Source organism: Brassica rapa, chromosome A05 (assembly GCF_000309985.2).
Source record: "Brassica rapa cultivar Chiifu-401-42 chromosome A05, CAAS_Brap_v3.01, whole genome shotgun sequence".
Classification (NCBI taxonomy): Eukaryota; Viridiplantae; Streptophyta; class Magnoliopsida; order Brassicales; family Brassicaceae; genus Brassica; species Brassica rapa.
In genome coordinates, this window is record NC_024799.2 from 28056357 (window position 1) to 28075835 (window position 19479).

General features: G+C 36.5%; 3 protein-coding genes, 1 long non-coding RNA gene and 1 pseudogene across 8 annotated transcripts; 2 read left to right on the forward strand and 3 right to left on the reverse strand.

The window, feature by feature from the left end:
- The first annotated feature begins 22 nt into the window (after positions 1–22).
- LOC103855154 lies at positions 23–1846 on the forward strand. 5 transcript variants are annotated; one of them, XM_033292308.1, is made up of 8 exons: positions 23–450; positions 522–664; positions 746–806; positions 880–928; positions 1008–1086; positions 1181–1268; positions 1352–1470; positions 1564–1846. In XM_033292308.1, the coding sequence occupies exons 1-8, from the start codon at positions 276–278 to the stop codon at positions 1633–1635; spliced, it is 786 nt and encodes a 261-aa protein (XP_033148199.1). In that variant the 5' UTR covers positions 23–275; the 3' UTR covers positions 1636–1846. The 5 variants fall into 5 exon arrangements, with proteins under 5 accessions (XP_033148199.1, XP_009130360.1, XP_033148200.1 ...); XM_009132112.3 differs by having other exon boundaries at positions 1032–1086; XM_033292309.1 differs by having other exon boundaries at positions 525–664.
- A 2253-nt stretch (positions 1847–4099) lies between these two features.
- On the reverse strand, positions 4100–6487 carry LOC103855156 (annotated as a pseudogene).
- Positions 6488–6559: 72 nt separating this feature from the next.
- Positions 6560–9028, reverse strand: LOC103855155 (dehydrogenase/reductase SDR family member 7). Its single transcript, XM_009132114.3, has 11 exons — positions 8838–9028; positions 8679–8734; positions 8568–8601; positions 8380–8478; positions 8143–8291; positions 8010–8048; positions 7784–7876; positions 7533–7631; positions 7336–7437; positions 7057–7206; positions 6560–6879 (listed from the first exon to the last, which is right to left on the reverse strand). Exons 1-11 carry the CDS (start codon positions 8911–8913, stop codon positions 6790–6792), a joined length of 987 nt encoding a protein of 328 aa, XP_009130362.1. The 5' UTR covers positions 8914–9028; the 3' UTR covers positions 6560–6789.
- Positions 9029–10611: 1583 nt separating this feature from the next.
- LOC103855158 (protease Do-like 7) lies at positions 10612–19342 on the forward strand. The gene is made up of 24 exons (XM_009132115.3): positions 10612–11020; positions 11420–11490; positions 11721–11855; positions 11977–12035; positions 12124–12160; positions 12493–12618; positions 12917–13006; positions 13525–13590; positions 13683–13739; positions 13863–13928; positions 14071–14178; positions 14470–14550; positions 14955–15004; positions 15380–15545; positions 15933–16403; positions 16744–16926; positions 16999–17104; positions 17394–17564; positions 17645–17724; positions 17811–18038; positions 18126–18341; positions 18528–18685; positions 18769–18880; positions 18985–19342. Exons 1-24 carry the CDS (start codon positions 10735–10737, stop codon positions 19147–19149), a joined length of 3288 nt encoding a protein of 1095 aa, XP_009130363.1. The 5' UTR covers positions 10612–10734; the 3' UTR covers positions 19150–19342.
- Positions 16199–16737, reverse strand: LOC117134222. Its single transcript, XR_004458424.1, has 2 exons — positions 16484–16737; positions 16199–16447 (listed from the first exon to the last, which is right to left on the reverse strand). It is a non-coding gene; the product is annotated as an uncharacterized LOC117134222 (long non-coding RNA).
- Positions 19343–19479: the final 137 nt, after the last annotated feature.

Consider the following 19479-nt stretch of genomic DNA (forward strand, 5'->3'; position numbering starts at 1 on the left):
CCACTCTTGAATAAAACGACGACGTTTTCCTCATTTTACTTTAACGTATCACAAACGGTAACCACTTTACTTCCGTCTGGATTCTTAACTCCGTCACGTTACACGGAAGAAGAAGAGGAGGTCTTATCCGCCATTTTGAATTTTGTTTGGGAGCATCTTGTGATAATTTATAAATTTTAGGGATCTTAGTGAAACTTTTTTTAGTTTTTTTTAGTTATTGACTTATTGTTATCACTTCGGCGGTCTGAATTTTGCCGGAGACACTCGGAGAGAGAATGGAACAGCCACACTCGCCGGGAACGAAGTCGGTGGATATCGGAGAAACCTTAGAATCACTTTTACGGTTTACTCTGCGCTCGCATTTGGATGGAACCGTTCAAAGTCTCGACCTTGACCTGCCTCGAGATCTCTGCTTCCATCTCCTGGAGGAGGACGATACAGATTCAACTGGTAAAGTTCTGCTTTGTGTCTAAGAGCTTAGGGGTTTACTGAACTTTCTTAAAAATGCTCTCTGCTCACAGAAGAACCTGCGAGTTACAAGATTCTAGCAAGGGCTTTGTCTGAATGTCTTACTTCCGAGGAGCATAGTTTGTCCATTGATAAAGATTCAAACTTTGAGAAGTATAGCAAACTGTTTCATGGTTTGGGACATGACTTCGTAAATGTATGTACGAATGGTTCTTAGCTACTTATTGGATCAGGAAAAAGTTTTGGAAATTTGATAAAAGATCTCTTCTTTTGTCAGATGTTGAAGAAGGTAGACTTTGAGCTTCATGTCCAGGAGCCTTATTTCACACAGTTGAAAGGTAACAACTTCATTTTACTTGTTTCTGAGTTAGTTTGGTCGGATCTCACTTTTGTCACACTCTTATTCACCAGATGGTCTGAAAACTACTGAAGGAAGATGTGCAGTAGGAGACTACATGAGGTCTGCTTCTTTAAGCTATTTATATTCAGAATAATACAACTACATTAAGATTATCTTATTGACTTCGTAGTTGGTTTAGTTTATACTTACTATGTCCTCTCAGGATAAGTTCAGGAGCTTTTATTTTGTTTAATAAATGCTTGCTGCTTCAAGTTCAGGTAGTTACTAATCATTATCTCTCAGTGAATTCTTCATTGTGAGGTTCCAAGCAGTTTTTCATTTTTCTATATAACATTCTTTTGGCGATGGCAGGACGTTTGCTATTATACTTCATTCTCAGAAATGCTGAGAGTGGAGGGTCTTGCCAAAGTTCTTCCTGGAGTTGAGACTATAGAAGAAGGTTTGAACATCTTTACCAAGTTGTCTCTTTTGCTATATGGACTTGGTTCTACTTCTAACATGGCATGTTGTTTCTATCTGCAGGTGTTGGAGTTTACCGAAACTTTTACCCGGAAGAGAAGGAAAGAATGAACGGTGTTGTCGCAATTCGTGTTGTAAAACCAGTTGAGCAGCCGTATGCAGCTTTGGCAGGAGTATTGTCTGTGAGTGTTCTGACAGCAACTGAAACTTTAAAAGCCTTAACTAGTTTTCATTACCCGCCATCACATGAAGTTTCTTTTATGGTTCTTTTCTAGGAGCTCAAGTCCACTGGGATCAAAGCTTTATTGGATGCCTATACATCACGAGTTACATCTGAAGATCTTTGAGAGCAGATAATCTACTAAGTGCTAAGTAAAATGAGTGTTTCTAACGTTTTCAAATCTCTCTTTTTAACTCTGACTGTGTCATACAAAGTGTGTGTTTGTTTTGTTGAATTGGATCGATTCGATTTGAGTGAGACAAGTTTGTGTGTGTTTTGATGGTTTGCACTTTGCAACTCTAAGGGAAGTGTTTAAAGGAGGCAGCCTTTTTCATGCATCAAAGCTTTGTTCTAGTCTTCTTAAGATATATACAACAAGACTAAAAGCTGTTGAAAACAAGATGAGGAGTGTGTAAAGGAGGCAGCCTTTTTCTTAGTAGTAGAAGGAACTTTATAAGACAGAAAAAGCTTTTCCATCTTTATTTTAGCAAACGTGTATTGGAAACAGAATTAGCTGCTTCAATCATTTCCACTACCAATGTCTTCACATCTGTGTAAACACCACACCACCACCATCCCAAAGAGTTACTCAATCAGTTTTGGATAGCTCTGATAGTAAAAAGAAAAAGAAAGGAATCTGTATAACTCTAGACAGAGTTCTGTAACAAACATGCAACACAGAGCGTCTTACTTTCTGTCTTCTGTAATATATAGATACTCCTTTTAACCCCAAATTAAACTCAAACTTTATTATTATTATTATTATTATACTCCTTTTAGGAGTATCAAATAAACTCAAACTTTATTTTTATTATTATTATTTAAAGATTGATACAATATAATGCATGATAATGCATCCAAGTAAGGCTGGTGTTTGTATATGATCTAATAATGCTGTCACAACATCTTTATGTAAAGTTTAACAACCGTTGCTATATGGAATGTTCATAACTTCATCATGCAACAGAGTTCATCCAACAACAGATAGCAAACTGATTTTCAAACAAGGGAAATATCATCCATAAACTAGATACCGGAAACACCAACGCAATAGAAAGCATGTCAAATGTTGCCCCAAGAACACACATCATTATGAAACCAGAAAACCACTTAGAATTAGATATAAGGGTAGTGGTGTGTAAAAACAGATTAGACTGGAGTAACTTGGAAGATATCAGTTTTGCCTACTTTCTTCTTCAGAGTTCGGGCAAGGGTAACTATATCCACTCCCTCTCCTTCCACCGTAAGCTTCTCTTGGTTTTGCTTCTCTTTGTCTTCGTCCAACCGCATTGCGTTAACTCCTGAAAACGTATGATTCTTTTTCATTAGGCTTGTGTTTTTTTTGTGTGATGTTGTTTTGTTTGATTGTTTAAATTTACCTTTTGTTCCTCCTGCAATCTTCTTCGCTTTGGTCCTGCGTTTATCGTCTTTTATTGTAACATCCAGCACAATGGTTTGCTGATCACATGGCCAAAAACTCATCTTAAAAAATCAAATGATGCATGATTTGATAAAAAAAATGGGAATGAAGAAAGAAAAAGAAATGATGATCTTGTACCTTAGTCATATCTTGTAGCTCTAAAAAGAGAAACTTAAAAGGTGCTTTTGCTTTCTGAGAAAAGAAGGCTCTTGAAAGTTTTCAGAACAAAGCAAAGGAGGGTGATTAGCTTATAAAAGAAAATATGATTGAAACTAATGTGATGTTAATGACATATTTAAAGAGGAGAGTTTTCATGTGCTATTTGACACTATATGGTAATATCTTCCTCCTTAAGTTTTCCACTGATAGTAAACCATCACTATCTTTAACTTTTCTATTTTCACATCTCATGAAAGCAATGTCTTGACCGTCCAGAGTTTCAAACTTGGCCTTTTTGATTGTTTCTTAAACCTGAACTGGTTATTTGATGAAAGCAAGGGGTTTAACTACCACCACAAAACAAAAATATGTTGTATAAAAAGGGGGCTTAATGATATATCCACCAAAGTGATGGTATATGCGTTCAGACCTGATGCTATCTGATAATTTAAAATTTAAAATCTGTGGGAAAGCTATGAGTTCAGACCCGATGATATCTGATAATTAAAATCTGTGGGAAAGCTCTATTTGCATTGTTTACTAATTGTGTCTCTGTTTCACGTCGCTGACCAACTCCTAACAATACCTTATAGGCTTCTACACCTCCTTACATATTTATTTTTAACCAGTCTATGTTATGTTTGTTTGTAAGGCATAATACAAAAGGCTGTGATACTTGGTTTTCATGCACTGATAAGATTCAGGAAGTAACGATTCTTATATTTCACTAAACATCATAGTAAACTACGGGAGAACTCTTACAACACGATAAAATTATATCCACCATCACATGAACCTTCTTTTTATGGTTCTTTTGTAGGAACTCAAGTCCACTGGGATCAAAAGTCTGTTGGATGACTATACAACACGAGTCAGTCACCTTGTAGCTGCATCTGAAGATCTAACTTTGTGAGCGTATAATCTTCTCAATGCTGTGTAAAATGTGTTTCTGAAGATCAAGGTTTTTAATCTCTTTAACGTTGATACTTGTAAAATAAATGTGGATGTTATGTAGCTGAAGGCTGAGTATTGAATTCTTTCACTAGTAGTTTTCACGACACTTATAAGATTCAGGAAGAAACAATTCTTATAGTTCTCTTACCACCAATTCTTATAGTTTCCTAGCAACTTATCTTGCTAGTAAGTAATTCGCAAGGCCACAAACTGTTTTCTGAGCACAAACACAATCCAAATCAACTGACAAGAGTTCAAAGCTTATTTATCAAGACACTTTCTTTTCTGCAACCTCCACTCGTTTCCCTCCTCCAACCTGCAAGCCATTCAATTTCTTAAATTAAAAAAAAAAATTGCTCCTGAAACCAAAATCTTGAAATTTTCTTGGTCAAACATTTGTCACATGATATTATAATGGGAAACAACAGGACTTCTAACTTATGAAGAAGATGGAACATATAATAATAAAGTACCTTGTCCATGAGCCATAAGGCAAGGGAAGGCATGTACTGCACTAGATACATCACGAGCAGTACTGGCTGATATGAAATCCAAGCTTCTTTTAAGTTATGAGATGCAGCCATTATGGTCAGTTCTGCACATCGTTCAGATGACACACGCATCTGCATGTCAAGAGAAAAAAATTAAAAGAGAAACAGTTTTTCAATGTGTGTCTACAAGCCAAGTCAAAGATTAAAAGCAACGGCAATTTAATGAACAAATCACAATCAGTTAACAAACCTCAGGAGAGTTCTTGTCTTCCGAAGTTGATGTTCCTGTACCATTTGAAGTTTCTATTGGACCCGGTCAAACAACAGTAACCTTGATTCCCTTCTGAAAGAACTGATTCCATGCGCAGATGATGGTGAACAAACTGTTTGATTTATTGCCAAAATATGCAACTTTTTTACTTCAAACATACCTCAGAACGTAAGGTGTGGAAATAGCCTTGCAGAGCATGTTTTGAAGCAGCATATATAGCTTGACCAGGTGATGGTACTTTCCCTACGGCACTGCTAATCTGAGTATAGATTAAACTTTCAATTTATTAATCCTGACACTTAAACCGACGTAAATGAACAATCTATAATCTATATAGCCTAAAAACATTAGATTATAAGACACTGATGTTAACAAAAAGTGATTATGTGAAGCCTCACAAAATTAAGAGCGCTAGACAAACTGATGTTAACAAAAAAAGGTATCTTCATTGGACTCATTAGTCTCCACATACCACAACAAAATGACCGCCTCCTCGTTTCAGCATATGAGGAGTTACCAACTTTGTGAGAGATATGGTCCCAAATAGATTAACCCCGAATGTAGTCTGTACCCAGAATTTCATTGATTAACCATATGTCAATAAAACTATAAAAATAACATAAACTATCATCGTGCCTAACTAATGTAATACCTCAAGATTTTCCTCACTCGCATCCATGCGTTTGAATACTGCAAGAAAAGGAGTATGGTGTGATCACACGCCCTTGAACAACAAAAATAATAGCTTTGAGTTAGATACAAAACTTATAGGAAGGAAGTTACTAACTGGACCCTCATAGGCAGCGTTGTGGATCAAATAATCAACACCATCCCCAGGGAAAAGTGACACTGCTTGCTCTACAACCTTTTTGAGCCTCTCTTCGCTGCTAGGTAAATCTAAACGCAAAACCTTGACATGTTCTGGTGCATATTTACCTAACAGAACACTGCTTAGTCAATCACAGTAAACAGAGAATGCTCATAGTTAAAAACTGGAGACTTTTTGCATGAAGTTAGTACCTTTGAGCTCACTTTTAATCCGAAAAAGCTCAGCTTCATTCCTAGCAGAAAGAATAAGCTTGGCACCTAAACTAGCAAACTGTTTAGCAAGAGCTTCCCCTAAAATTCAATCATAAACACATGAGCTGCAGAGCCACAATAAAAAAAAAAGTTGGAGAGTTTTATTCACGGATAATCATTAAAACTCCACTTACCAATCCCACGGTTAGCCCCTGTAATCCAGATCACCTGAGCAAATACCAAATCAATCACAAATCTAAAAAAATAAAAAGAAAACGGATATTTTCGGTTCCTATCTATCTATCTATCTATCAATCCACTACCTTTCCTTCTACGGCTTCGCACTTCACTTCCTTCTTGGAAATCAGGGTGAAGTCCCCTACTGGAGGCAGAGAACAAATCAGTTCTACAGAATAAACCACACAACCACAAATGAGAAGGAGTGACATTGAATTAAAAACTTTATTACCGTCAGCAACTACGAATTTGAGGAGAAGACCAAGAAGAAGGAGGAGTCCGAGAGAAGAAGAGTAGAGTCAGCATTTTTCTCAGGTTTGAGCAACGGCTAAGAAGAAAGAGAGGACAAGTTCTAGAGATTTTACAAACCAGAGGGAAAATCTATCTATCTTTTTATTTTTTTGGTCAAACTGGGAAGATTTATCTATCTATATATATATATATAGATATCTATCTATATCTATATCTATCTATATATAAAGTAGAGTTTACTCACACATGAGACCGCCACATCATCAATTCAGGATGTAACAATTCTTATATTTTCACTAAACATCACATAAGTAAACTATGGAAGAACTCTTACAACCAATGCCTAGAAAATCCAACTTATATCCTGCTGACAATTCACACAAGTCAATAAACTGTCTTCTGAGAACAAACAAACACAAACCACAAGTACTGACAAAAGACTTCAGAGCTTATTATCAAAAGACACTTTGATCAGTTTCAGTTTGTTTTAGTCTTCTTCTGGAAGAGCAAGTTCCATGAGTATGTGTTGCCTTTCTTCTCAGCAACCTCCACACGTTTCCCTCCAACCTGCAAAAACCCATTCCATTTCTTAAATTAAACAAATGATGACTTCTATAACCAAAAATTCTTGAAATTTTCTTGGTCAAATGTTTTTGTCACGTGATATGATAATAATGGGAAATTCAATAACAGGCCTCTCATATCAGTAACTTATGAAGAAAATCAAACAGATAAATAAAGTACCTTGTCCATAAGCCAGAAGCCAAGGAAAGGCATGTACTGCACTAGATACATCACGAGCAGTACTGGCTGATATGAAATCCAAGCTTCTTTTAAGTTATGAGATGCAGCGATTATGGTCAGTTCTGCACATCGTTCAGATGACACACGCTTCTGCGTGTCAAGAGAAAAGCAGAGACTCAAAGAGAGACAGAGAAGAGGATTCAATGTGTGTCTACAAGCCTAGTCAAAGATTAAAAGCAACGGCAATTTAATGAACAAAATAACAATCAGTTAACAGACCTCAGGAGACTTCTTGTCTTCGGAAGTTGATGTTCCTGTACCATTTGAGGTCTCTATTGGACCCGGACAAACCACAGTAACCTTGATTCCCTTCTGAAAGAACTGAAACCATGCGCAGATGATGGTTGACCAAACTGTTAGATTTATTGCCAACAATATTTGCGAGCATGCAACTTCTTTACTTCAAACATACATACCTCAGAACGTAAGGTGTGGAAGTAGCCCTGCAGAGCATGTTTTGAAGCAGCATATATAGCCTGACCAGGTGATGGTACCTTCCCTGCTGCACTGCTTATCTGAGTATAGATTTAACTTTCAATTATTAAACCATGAGACATTAACCAAAGCAAATGGCAAAAAAAAAATAGAGATATTGTCCCAAATCAGAGCACTAGACATTGATGTTAACAAAAAAAAGTATATGCATTGGTCATTAGTCTCCACGTACCACAACAAAATGACCGCCTCCTTGTTTCAACATATGAGGAGTTACCAACTTTGTGAGAGATATTGTCCCAAATACATTAACCTCAAATGTAGTCTGCACCCAAAATTTCATTGATTAACCAAACGTCAATAAAACTATAAAAGTAACATGAGGCTAGTGAATCTCTGCCTGTAGAAACACGAAGCAAGTACAGTGCCTACAGAGTTTTTCCCAGTCAATTTAATACCTTAAGATTTTCCTCGCTCGCATCCACTGCATTTGATTTCTGCAAGAAAATGAATATAGTGACGACACACCCTTTGAACTAAAAGACTCTCTATTGAGTAGATAACAAAACTTATAGCAAGGAAGTTACTAACCGGACGCTCATAGGCAGCATTGTGAACCAAATAATCAACCCCAGCCCCAGGGAAAAGAGACACTGCTCGCTCTACAGCACCTTTGAGACCCTCTTCGCCGCTAGCTAGATCTAAAGGCAAAACCTTGACATCTTCTGGTGCATACTTACCTAGAGTAAACACAGCTCAATCAATCACATCGTGTAAACAGAAAGCTCATAGTTCAAAAAATGGAGACTTTTTGCATAAAGTTAGTACCTTTGAGCTCACTCTTAACACGAACCAACTCAGTTTCGTTCCTAGCAGAGAGAATAAGCTTGGCACCTAAACTCGCAAACTGTTTAGCAAGAACTTCTCCTAAAAATTCAAATTATAACACATGAGCTTGCATGGAGACAGAACACAATCAAAGCCGGAGACTTTTTTTCATAGAAACAACGACTTACCAATTCCACGGCTAGCCCCTGTGATCCAAACCACCTGAGCAAAGATCAAAATCAATCACAAATCTGAAAAAAAAAACGAAAATTTTCAGATTCCATCTGTCAATCCAGTACCTTTCCTTCTATGGCTTCGCGTTTCACATGCTTCTTCGAAATCAGAGTTAAATCTCCTGCAGGAGGCAGAGAACAATCAATTCTACTGAATCTACTACCATCACAAACGCAAATGAGGAGGAGTTGATATTGAATTGGAAACTGTTAAGGAGTTGATACCATCGGCGAATGCGAATTTGAGGAGAAGACCGAGAAGCAGGAGGAGTCCGAGAGAGGAGAAGAGTAGAGTCAGCATTTTGAGCAATGGGGAAGAAGAAAGTGAGGAAGAGTTTTTAGAGATTTTATAAACTAGGGGGCAATTATGTTATTAAATACCCCTCATCCGTTTCTAAAAGTGAGTGTTTTGGAAACAAAAATGTTTAAAATATATATATTTATAAAAAAAAATTAAGAAATATTATTTACAGAATTATATGTACATTGTTCGTTAACAATGATGAATGTAAATTCTAAAAAGTAATTGAATTATGGTAATTCTTTATTCCTCAAATTTTATATCAATTAAGTAATTAAATTAAATTTTTGATCAAGTTATTTTTAGGCGGGCTCCATTTTGTTCCTCTGATTAAATTTACAGGAAAATTTTCCTCTTTAATTTTGTTGAAAAACAATGAACATAATTTTTTGGTTTTTATTTGTTATATTCAAGGGTTTTTAGAAATTAAACCCCATCAACTAATTTAGAATATATAATTTAATTTCATAAAAAATTAATGTATTAAAATTTATAAATTAGTTTTAAAAGCTTATAAACAAGGGAACAATGTATAAATGATAATAAATATTTTAAAATATTTAATGATTTTTAGTGATAAAACTTTTCGACTATTTTTGAATCGTAAAAAACTTCTCAACTAAATTTTCAACATTATAAATCATCAACTTATAAACCGTTAACGTATCACCGTTTTTTAGACGGAAGGTAACATAAGTTAACATAATTAAAATTGGGAGTATTTTTTTAATTGAAAGTTTTTTCTTACTAAATTGAAAGTTTCTTTCATATGATTTTTAATTGAGATTTTTTTACGATTCATTTTTAGTTGAATGATTTAATTACTAAAAACTCTATATTCAAATGATTTATTATTTATTATTGTGTTCAGTTTTTTCATTCATCTAATGATCACCAATTAATCAGGTAAAATCATAAATTAGTTAGCTATAATGAAATATAAGTTTAAACTTTATTATATAATTAAATGAAATATAAGTTTATAGTAAAACTATATTTTATAATTTTATCATTATAGACTTAAATAAAGCAAACATAATAACAACAAGATAAATAAACTTTTATATTAAGTGTTATGAACTACTTGCATAACTTACATTAGATTGTTGCTTTTTATTTTATATTTACTCATTTTTTAACTTGTATTTTGCTTATATTTTTTTGGTAATAATATTAACACAGAAAAATCAATGTTATATCAAAAGTAAGTAATATAACTTTGAATTTAACTTGTAAATAATTTTGAATATCTAACATTTTTTCAATCAACATTTTAGTTTTAAATATGTTTTACTAAATTTGATTTGGTTTAACAAAATATCACCTGTATGTTACGAGTAATCCATATTAGTGGGGAAAAATGTTTTTCACACTTTATCAAAATAGTTTTAACTTTTAAGCGGAGTGAAAAAAACAATTCAGCAAAGTTCCATGAAGAAAGTCTTATTTATATTTAAAATAAAACAAAGACTCTGGTGTTGACTTTTGTGTAATTGGCATTAGACATGCAAATTCTCACTATCATATAAACTATGTTTAATATTCTAATCTTTCCATTTTCTCATAGAAACAAATTTAAAATATAACAATTAGAGATTTAAGCCTTCAAAATAATAATAATAATAATTAGAGATTTAAATGTTAGCACGCTGATTGGTTAAAAAATGAAAACCTTAAATATATAATCTAAATTTTATGTAAGAAACATAAGGAAAGATTATCATCATCAGATTTCATTTCCTCCAACTCTCTCTTTGACATATCCTTTAGAGAGAAAGAGACCACCGATCCGAAAACCCTAAACCCATTCCCGCTGAGCAAATGGGAGATTCGCTGGAGATGTTGGGATCAGAGGCATCAATGGCGACGGAAACTCGCATCAAATCCGACTTATGCTTGGAGATCGATCCTCCTTTAGGCGAAACCGTTGCCACCGCCGAAGACTGGCGTCGCGCTCTCGACAAAGTGGTTCCCGCCGTCGTCGTGCTCCGCACAACGGCCTGCCGCGCTTTCGACACCGAATCGGCCGGTGCTAGCTACGCCACTGGGTTTATCGTCGATAAGAGGCGTGGGATCATCCTCACCAATCGCCACGTGGTTAAGCCAGGTCCCCTCTTACTCTAACAAAGAGACTTATCTATTTCCGTGAATTTGTTTGAGCTTACGTGGCAGCTAATTTAGCGGCGATGATAGTGATTCTTCGAAATTGGCTTTAGGATTTTGCTTAGAGAGGCAATGTTCTGATTCTATATCCTAGGTTAATCCTTTTGTGTTGAAGAAGTATACTGAGAATCTATTTAGTATCCAGTGATTAACCTCTATTTTGTATTGGATTTAGGATTTTGCGATTCCGTAGCTATTACCTGTTTTGATTAGGTCGTCGCTTACAAAGACAATGTTCTGATTCTATATTCTAGGCTAATGCTTCTGTGTTGAAGTATACTGAGGATCTATTTAGTATCTAGTGATTAACCTTTGTATACTTTTTTATCTTCTTCTTTTTCAGGTCCAGTAGTTGCTGAGGCAACGTTTGTAAACCGAGAAGAGATCCCGATCTATCCTGTTTATAGGGATCCGGTAAGTGTCTCTCTCATTCAAATCCCTAGATTAGATTTCAGTTTTCCCTTTATGAAGTATGAGCGAAATGGTTTCACTTGTGCATTTTTTTCTGTTACGAATTCATATGCGAAAACGGCGCTACAGTGATTATCTTCTAATATCAGAATCTGTGTCTCATCTTTACTTTGCTCTCTTCTTGTTTATTCCCTCCTCGTCAGGCTGACATTATTTTGTATTATTTTTTTCAGGTCCATGACTTTGGCTTCTTTTCTTATGATCCGAGTGCAGTACAGTTTCTGAGTTATGAAGAAATCCCCCTTGCCCCAGAGGCGGCTTCTGTTGGACTCGAGATTAGGGTTGTTGGCAATGATAGCGGAGAAAAGGTAACGTAAACAGGTTCCTCTCTGTTAATCATGGCGCGCTTGCATTAAAAAAATCTGTAGTGTTTTTGTTTAGTGTTTAGACGGAGGAGGTAATGCTTCTGGTTAAAATGTGGATTTGCAGGTTTCTATACTGGCTGGTACTATTGCTCGGTTGGATAGGGATGCTCCACATTATAAAAAGTATTCTGTTTCACCGTCATGCTTATTTTTCTGCTTATTTTCATTTAAGGCTACTTGTTCTCTAAAGATTATTTGGTTTTTGGTGCAGAGATGGTTATAACGACTTCAACACGTTTTACATGCAAGTAAGTGATTATTCATCTTTACTCTTTAACTATATATTACTTTTATTTAGTCACCAACTTATTGGAACATCATTGCATGTTATCTTTCTTGTGTCGAGCTTGTATTCATCTTTTCTAATATTGTCGTACATATTTTCATTTATTGTGTCGAGCTTGTATGCATGGTTATAAAGCTCATATTTTCATTTATACACACCTAATAGGGTTTAAACTTCCTCTTTGTAGCTTATCATGCAATGCTCAACTATTTAATGCTACTGTTATTCGAAGTCTAACCCTAACACATATGCGAATGCTGGTGTTTGCTAATATGTTCGCTTCTGTGTTTATAGGCAGCATCAGGTACTAAAGGTGGATCAAGTGGTTCTCCAGTCATTGATTGGCAAGGCAGGGCGGTAGCCTTGAATGCTGGCAGCAAGACCTCAAGTGCGTCAGCCTTCTTCCTACCACTTCAACGAGTAAGCAACCTCTTTTTCATACTCATATTCATGGTTCAGCTAAGACTAAAAACCTCCATCTAAAGGTTGTTCACTGTGCTTGTTCTTCTGAAAATAGTTCATATTATGAACGGGAAGTTAGTAAAATGTTACAAATAAACTGCACGTATATTTGAGATCTCTTCTTTTCATGTATGGGCCCTGAGTATCCAGTAGGAGACAATGAGAGAGTTAGACATGATTCCTGGTCTCGCGTTTAGTGTTGCTTGCTTCATATCATTTCATAACTTATAATCAAGTACGGTTTTATTTTTGCAAGGTTGTCAGGGCGTTGAGTTTCCTTCAGAAAAGTATCGACTTGTGCACAGATAAGCCAAAAGCAGTTCATATTCCCCGTGGTACGCTTCAGGTTTGTTTTCCACCTGTCTGAATTTGAGACTCTTCATAGTGAAGTTAAGAACATTCCCATGAATATCAGTCTTGACTTTTTTTAAAGTGATTATCCATACTATTACATGGTCTGTCAATTGAATGTATATGTGATTCCACGACTTATATGCCTGGAAAACATTTAGACTACTGTTTTAGTTTGGTTCTGATAATCATAATTTATGTATGATCGATTTCAACAAATGTTATCTCAAATCATAGAGAGAATTGCGTTCCTTTTAAATCCTATAAGGATTTCTGTCATACTAGATATATGAATGGAACTTTGATACCGTGACTGACACTTGAAACGTTATCCTTGGGATGTGATTAAGTTAGGGCTTTTGTTAGGAATACGTCTCCTGTTAAAATTCTATCCATTTTCCCACGACTGCCAGATTCTTAGAGATACAGAGCAGAGGAAGCTCAATCTCTATAGTCCGATGTGAGCTCTGGGGTTACTTATGTAAGGTTTCATCTGTTTGCTTTTGTATTTAGATGACATTTGTTCACAAAGGCTTCGACGAGATACGGCGACTTGGTCTCAGAACCGGAACTGAACAGGTACATGATTTTCCTTCTTACCATCGTGGATGGATCAGCCTTCCTTGTGCTACACAGTAACACCTTAAGCTTGCTATATCTTGGCCATGTAGGTGGTTCGGCATGCATCTCCACCTGGGGAAACCGGAATGCTTGTTGTCGACTCTGTTGTGAGTGCTTTGGTTCATTATTAACATACAGTACAATAATTATTTTTAAAGAAAATGGATACTGTTTAAGCGGTGCCTGATCTTGAAATTTTCATCTTATATAATATGTCTTGACTTGTGTAGGTGCCAAGTGGCCCTGCTGATAAACATTTAGAGTCGGGAGATGTTCTTGTTCGTGTGAACGGCACAGTAAGTCATCTCGATTACATCATTTTAGTGAAGTTTTGTTTTTGGTTTGCCTCAAGTGACCTATTAATCCGTGTACTTTCAGTGTCTAGCTCTTTTTGTTCCTTGTTTTGCTAAATCTCTCTCTCTCTCTCTCTCACCACAGGTACTTACGCAATTTCTAAACTTGGAGAATCTGATTGATGACAGTGTTGGCCAGATAGTTGAATTGGAAATCGAAAGAGGTGGACAGCCACTAACTGTTAATGTGTCGGTGAGTTCCATTCTTCTATTTCTAAGTTCGATTTTTGTATGCGCGCGGCAGTCTTCTAGGAGTTTTTTTTACGGGCTAAAAAAGTAGTAGAGAAAAGTACACGTAAGATGCACATGTAGCCCTCTATTCTCTTTTCTGTTGGACATTAAATTCGTTCTTGCTGATCTTTTCCTTTTCCCTGAGAAGTCCTGGATAAATTAGATGTAGGATTTCATATCTGCTTAAACGGATTGATACTTACTGTCTTTCATAAAGATCTAAATCCTTGTGTTAATGTATTTCCTGACACAGGTTCAGGATCTACACTCAATCACTCCAGATCATTTCCTGGAAGTAAGTGGTGCTATAATTCACCCGTTGTCTTATCAGCAGGTAACTATGACGAAAATATACATCTGATTCATTTTTGCTTCTGTGCATGTATGCATGATATTCTTGTGTCCTATAGGTGAATTGTTGTCTTTTTGGGTTAGTCTTTAGGTTAGGGTCTATCTGTCATGAATTTACATATTGATATACCAAATTGATGATTTAAAGCACTTTCTTGTTTCCAAAGTAAGATATTAAGCTGAAATGTTAGTTGGTTCATAATATATATCTTCAGAGGTGATGCTCTTTGTGAATATAGTAATTCTAACTGTATGATCCTGGAATTTGTCAATGTACTATCAGTTGGAAATTGTTCCAGATTGCTACTTATTCTATTCGTAAGCTGTGTTATACTTACTGACTCTCTCATGGGCATAGGCTGATCTTAAATGTTTTTGATCTATCAGGCTCGTAACTTTCGTTTTCCTTGTGGCTTGGCGTACGTCGCGGATCCTGGGTAAGACTTCTCAAGTTCCTTCATTAAAAGTTTCACATTTTCTTGATCCATGTGCAACTCGCTCATAGAGCGAGTCCAACAGAAAATAATCTTTCCTTATATGTACTTTTAATTCTAAAAATTATTTATCTGCATTCTCGCTACAAGTGGTCAGCTGTAACTTCTTCTTAGACCCCATTTAGTCTTGAAAATGCACTTTGTTATCTCTTCATCAGAGATCTTAAGAAAGTTCACGTTTCAGCTTCTAGTCTGTCTGTTACCTTATTTGTAAATTTTCGTGACTGATGTATCAATATTTTTACATGTGAGCTATTGTGAATGCAAATGGTTCCACTTTCAGAAATTATATTTACTTGGATGAACTATTTTATGCAGATACATGCTGTTTAGAGCTGGGGTCCCACGACATGCTATCATAAAGAAGGTTGCTAACGAGGATATTTCATGTCTAGCGGATTTAGTATCCGTCCTTTCAAAGCTCTCTAGGGGTGCTCGTGTTCCCTTGGAATATATGTCTCACAGCGATCGTCATCGCAAGAAGGTGATATACGTTTTTAAAAAATTATTCTAGTTAGACGTCCTAACTCACTATAACTTTATGCTTGTTAAACATTGATGGTAGCATTTATATATGATAATTTGTTAGTCTACCCTTGTTCGGCATCTGAATTCTTCCATGCAATCTGTTGATTCTGTGACAATATTACCTCTCTTCTCTATTTTTTTTTTTTTTTGCTATTGTGATACTGATAGGTCACTATGATCACTGTCTATAGAAAATATATATCTCTAAAGTTATGATTCCGCAATGGATCGTTTTGTCTTAACAGCGTTCTTGTTATTAGCATGGTTATTTATGTTTCTTATTGATTTTTATAATATTTACTCAAATGAGAAAGTACTTATTTTCGTGTTCCCTTTCCTGCAGTCTGTGTTAGTCACAATCGACCGTCATGAATGGTACGCTCCTCCACAGTTGTATACCCGTAATGACAGTACTGGTTTATGGGATGGGAAACCTGCAATCGAACTTGCTGCTGTTTCACAACCTATTGATATTAATGGGTTGCCTATAAGCCAAAATATTCCTCTCTGCCATCACGATACAGAGCCCATGCATGAAGTTCGTGGGGTTACTGATACTGCGGCTACTATGGGAGCCTCTAGTGGCGATGGTTCTCTGAATGATTTTGGCTCAGAAGCAAAGAAACAAAGAGTGGAAGATGATTCTTCGGATGGAACTGTTGCAAACGCTTCCTTATATGGGAGTGAATTAAAATCTGATGATGCAATGGAGACAGATAATACGGTATTAAGAGACTACGAAGGTGCAACAGCATTTTCTGCTAATGCTTCATTGGCTGAACGTGCTATTGAGCCTGCTCTTGTCATGTTTGAGGTAAATATTAAGAACTTTCTCAAATTTGGGTGTCGCAGTGGATTCTGGCTTTGTGGCTGAACTTGAATGAAATAGTATACAAAACTGAATTCAAGGTTCGGAGTTCCTACTCTCCAAAGCTATGAAGTATTACTTTAAATTATCTCACCAGAACATGTTAGATTTGGTAACGATTTCTACAAGTCTTAAAAATGATAATCTATGCATGCTAAACCATTGAAGTACAACCTGGTGATTGAAATTACTGTCTTGGCTAAATATGTTTCTGGTATTTGTGATTGTAGTTCTTATTGTGATTAAAGGCAACTTGCATCTGCTGAAACTCTGTTCTCTTATACAGGTTCATGTGCCACCATCGTGCAGTCTTGATGGTGTACATTCCCAACATTTCTTTGGTACCGGCATCATTATTTATCATTCTTCGAGCATGGGACTTGCTGTGGTGGACAAAAACACTGTTGCCATTTCTGCATCTGATGTTATGTTGTCCTTTGCTGCTTTTCCAGTCGAGATTCCTGGAGAGGTTAGATTTCACTGAGACTCTTATAGTTCATGGAAGGAAGCTTAGTATTGATCTTACTTAACTGAAATGCAGGTGGTATTTCTTCATCCTGTTCACAACTATGCTCTAATTGCCTATAATCCGTCAGCAATGGGTCCTGCCGGTGCTTCAGTCATTCGTGCAGCTGAGCTACTACCTGGTATGTCAATAAAAATCTGTGGAAAAGCACCTTTGGGTTCCAATTATATGCCTGGTTGGATGATGGAGAGGTGGGATTGGGCTACTGCTTTGTTTTCGTTAAACCATTTGAAAGTTCCACCGTTGCTCTGTTTGGATATCACTATCTAACAGATGATTGTGCTTTTGTAATGTGGCTTGTTAGATTTATGTATTTGTTGTATGGTTTTCAATTGCATGTTGTTTGACCTTTTCTTTTTCTAGTCAAATTAATGGGACGAGTTCATGTTGCAATGTCTTTTTCTAAACAGAACCTGCACTGCAACGTGGAGATTCGGTCTATCTTGTTGGATTGAGTAGGAACCTTCAAGCTACGTCAAGAAAATCTATTGTAACCAATCCATGTGCAGCGTTAAACATTGGGTCTGCTGATTCTCCCCGCTATAGAGCTACTAATATGGAAGTAATCGAGCTTGATACTGGTAAGGAATTTAGAACCTCGGGTATTAAATATAGTTACTTCAGACTTGTTCAAATACCATATCTTTTTCTTTCTTTGCAGATTTTGGTAGCTCATTTTCAGGAGCCCTGACTGATGAGCAGGGGAGGATTCGGGCCATTTGGGGAAGCTTTTCGACTCAGGTTCATCTTCCCACTTTGCAATTTACACATTTTTTTGGTGTGTGTGTGTTTTTCTAACATGATGCTTTCATGTGAATTGATCACAGATTAAATATAGTTTCACTACGTCAGAAGACCATCAGTTTGTCAGAGGTATCCCGGTATATGCGATCAGTCAAGTCCTTGAAAAAATCATAACCGGTGGAAATGGACCAGCTCTTCTCATAAATGGTATCAAAAGGCCAATGCCACTTGTTCGAATTTTGGAAGTTGAGTTGTATCCTACTTTGCTCTCAAAAGCCCGGAGTTTTGGTCTGAGTGATGAATGGGTCCAAGTAAGCCTTTTTCTTGTTTACATCCTATGTAGAATTTTATACCTTGTGTATTCTCAAATCCATATACTACATTGATTGTTCTTACAGATCCTAGTCAAGAAGGATCCTGTTAGACGACAAGTTCTACGTGTTAAAGGCTGCCTGGCAGGATCAAAAGCTGAAAATCTTCTAGAACAAGGCGACATGGTTCTGGCAGTGGATAAGATGCCAGTTACATGCTACAATGACATTGAAGCCGCTTGCCTAAGTTTGGATAAGGGTACCCACAGCGATGAGAATCTCAATCTAACAATCCTTCGACAGGTGACACCATTAACTCCTGGCTCTCGAGACCTTTGTTTCTCCGTTATCATCCTAGTCTTGTGTCTATTGATCACACTACCTGTGACAATAGTTCCTATCATTTTCTTGAGTTTTTAGACAATAGTAATTTAAGTGAAGAAAAAGGTTCTCTAGTTGATATACTCAAGACTCTTGGTTGTTTGTCAGGGCCGAGAAATGGAGCTCGTAGTTGGAACTGATAAAAGAGATGGAAATGGAACTACAAGAGTGATAAACTGGTGCGGGTGTGTTGTTCAAGATCCTCATCCTGCGGTTCGCTCTCTTGGATTCCTTCCTGAGGAAGGTCATGGTGTCTATGTTACAAGGTACTGCTTCTGATTCCCTTCAACCAACTAGAAATCATTTCATGGGTTGGTTGGATTTGATCTCTGACAAAACTTGTTCTCAGATGGTGTCACGGGAGTCCCGCAAACCGATATGGCCTCTATGCACTTCAATGGATCGTGGAAGTTAACGGGAAGAAGACTCCTGATCTTAACGCATTTGCAGATGCCACCAAGGTTTTGACTCATTCCTTACAGAACTCACTTTTACAATTTTTACTTTGGCCCTGAAGCGATTATGTCGTCTGAATTTTAATCTTAGATTGTTTCTTTGCGAACAGGAGCTAGAACACGGGCAGTTTGTGCGGATAAGGACCGTTCATCTTAACGGCAAGCCACGAGTGTTGACTCTAAAACAAGATCTCCATTATTGGCCAACTTGGGAGCTGAGGTTCGACCCAGAGACTGCTCTTTGGCGGAGAAACATATTGAAAGCCTTGAAATAAAAAAAACCTTTTAGGTGCCATATCATATTTGCATGATCCAACTGTGTTGTATTTCTATCGATATTATAACTCAAAATATTCATTGTAACATTACTCAAAGAACTGTCACTACAATTTACAGGGAGGAAAAAATTAAGAAGGATGTTACATCCAATAAAAATTGATCAAATTGAAAAAAAAGATCGTTTCTTAATTTATGTTTTCACTATCATTTTTGTTTTGAAATCAAAAATATTTTATTGATCATGTAAATTTAGCATAGAATACTGAGCCATCAAACTAGGCCTCTTCTTCTTTTAAAGGCCTAGTTGTATAAGTAGGCTTTTTCTT

What these genes read in the sequence shown, in the direction of transcription:
- LOC103855154 (XM_033292308.1), top strand. Translation starts at nt 276, where the DNA reads ATGGAACAGCCACACTCGCCGGGAACGAAGTCGGTGGATATCGGAGAA. An exon ending in TGGGACATGACTTCGTAAAT is followed by an intron (nt 665 to 745) that starts GTATGTACGAAT and finishes TTCTTTTGTCAG; the next exon opens with ATGTTGAAGAAGGTAGACTT. An exon ending in CTTTGGCAGGAGTATTGTCT is followed by an intron (nt 1,471 to 1,563) that starts GTGAGTGTTCTG and finishes GTTCTTTTCTAG; the next exon opens with GAGCTCAAGTCCACTGGGAT.
- LOC103855155 (XM_009132114.3), bottom strand. Translation starts at nt 8,913, where the DNA reads ATGCTGACTCTACTCTTCTCCTCTCTCGGACTCCTCCTGCTTCTCGGT. An exon ending in GCGAAGCCATAGAAGGAAAG is followed by an intron (nt 8,602 to 8,678) that starts GTACTGGATTGA and finishes ATCTTTGCTCAG; the next exon opens with GTGGTTTGGATCACAGGGGC. An exon ending in ATGCTGCCTATGAGCGTCCG is followed by an intron (nt 8,049 to 8,142) that starts GTTAGTAACTTC and finishes ATTTTCTTGCAG; the next exon opens with AAATCAAATGCAGTGGATGC.
- LOC103855158 (XM_009132115.3), top strand. Translation starts at nt 10,735, where the DNA reads ATGGGAGATTCGCTGGAGATGTTGGGATCAGAGGCATCAATGGCGACG. An exon ending in TTGTTCGTGTGAACGGCACA is followed by an intron (nt 13,929 to 14,070) that starts GTAAGTCATCTC and finishes CTCTCACCACAG; the next exon opens with GTACTTACGCAATTTCTAAA. An exon ending in CAGTCGAGATTCCTGGAGAG is followed by an intron (nt 16,927 to 16,998) that starts GTTAGATTTCAC and finishes ACTGAAATGCAG; the next exon opens with GTGGTATTTCTTCATCCTGT.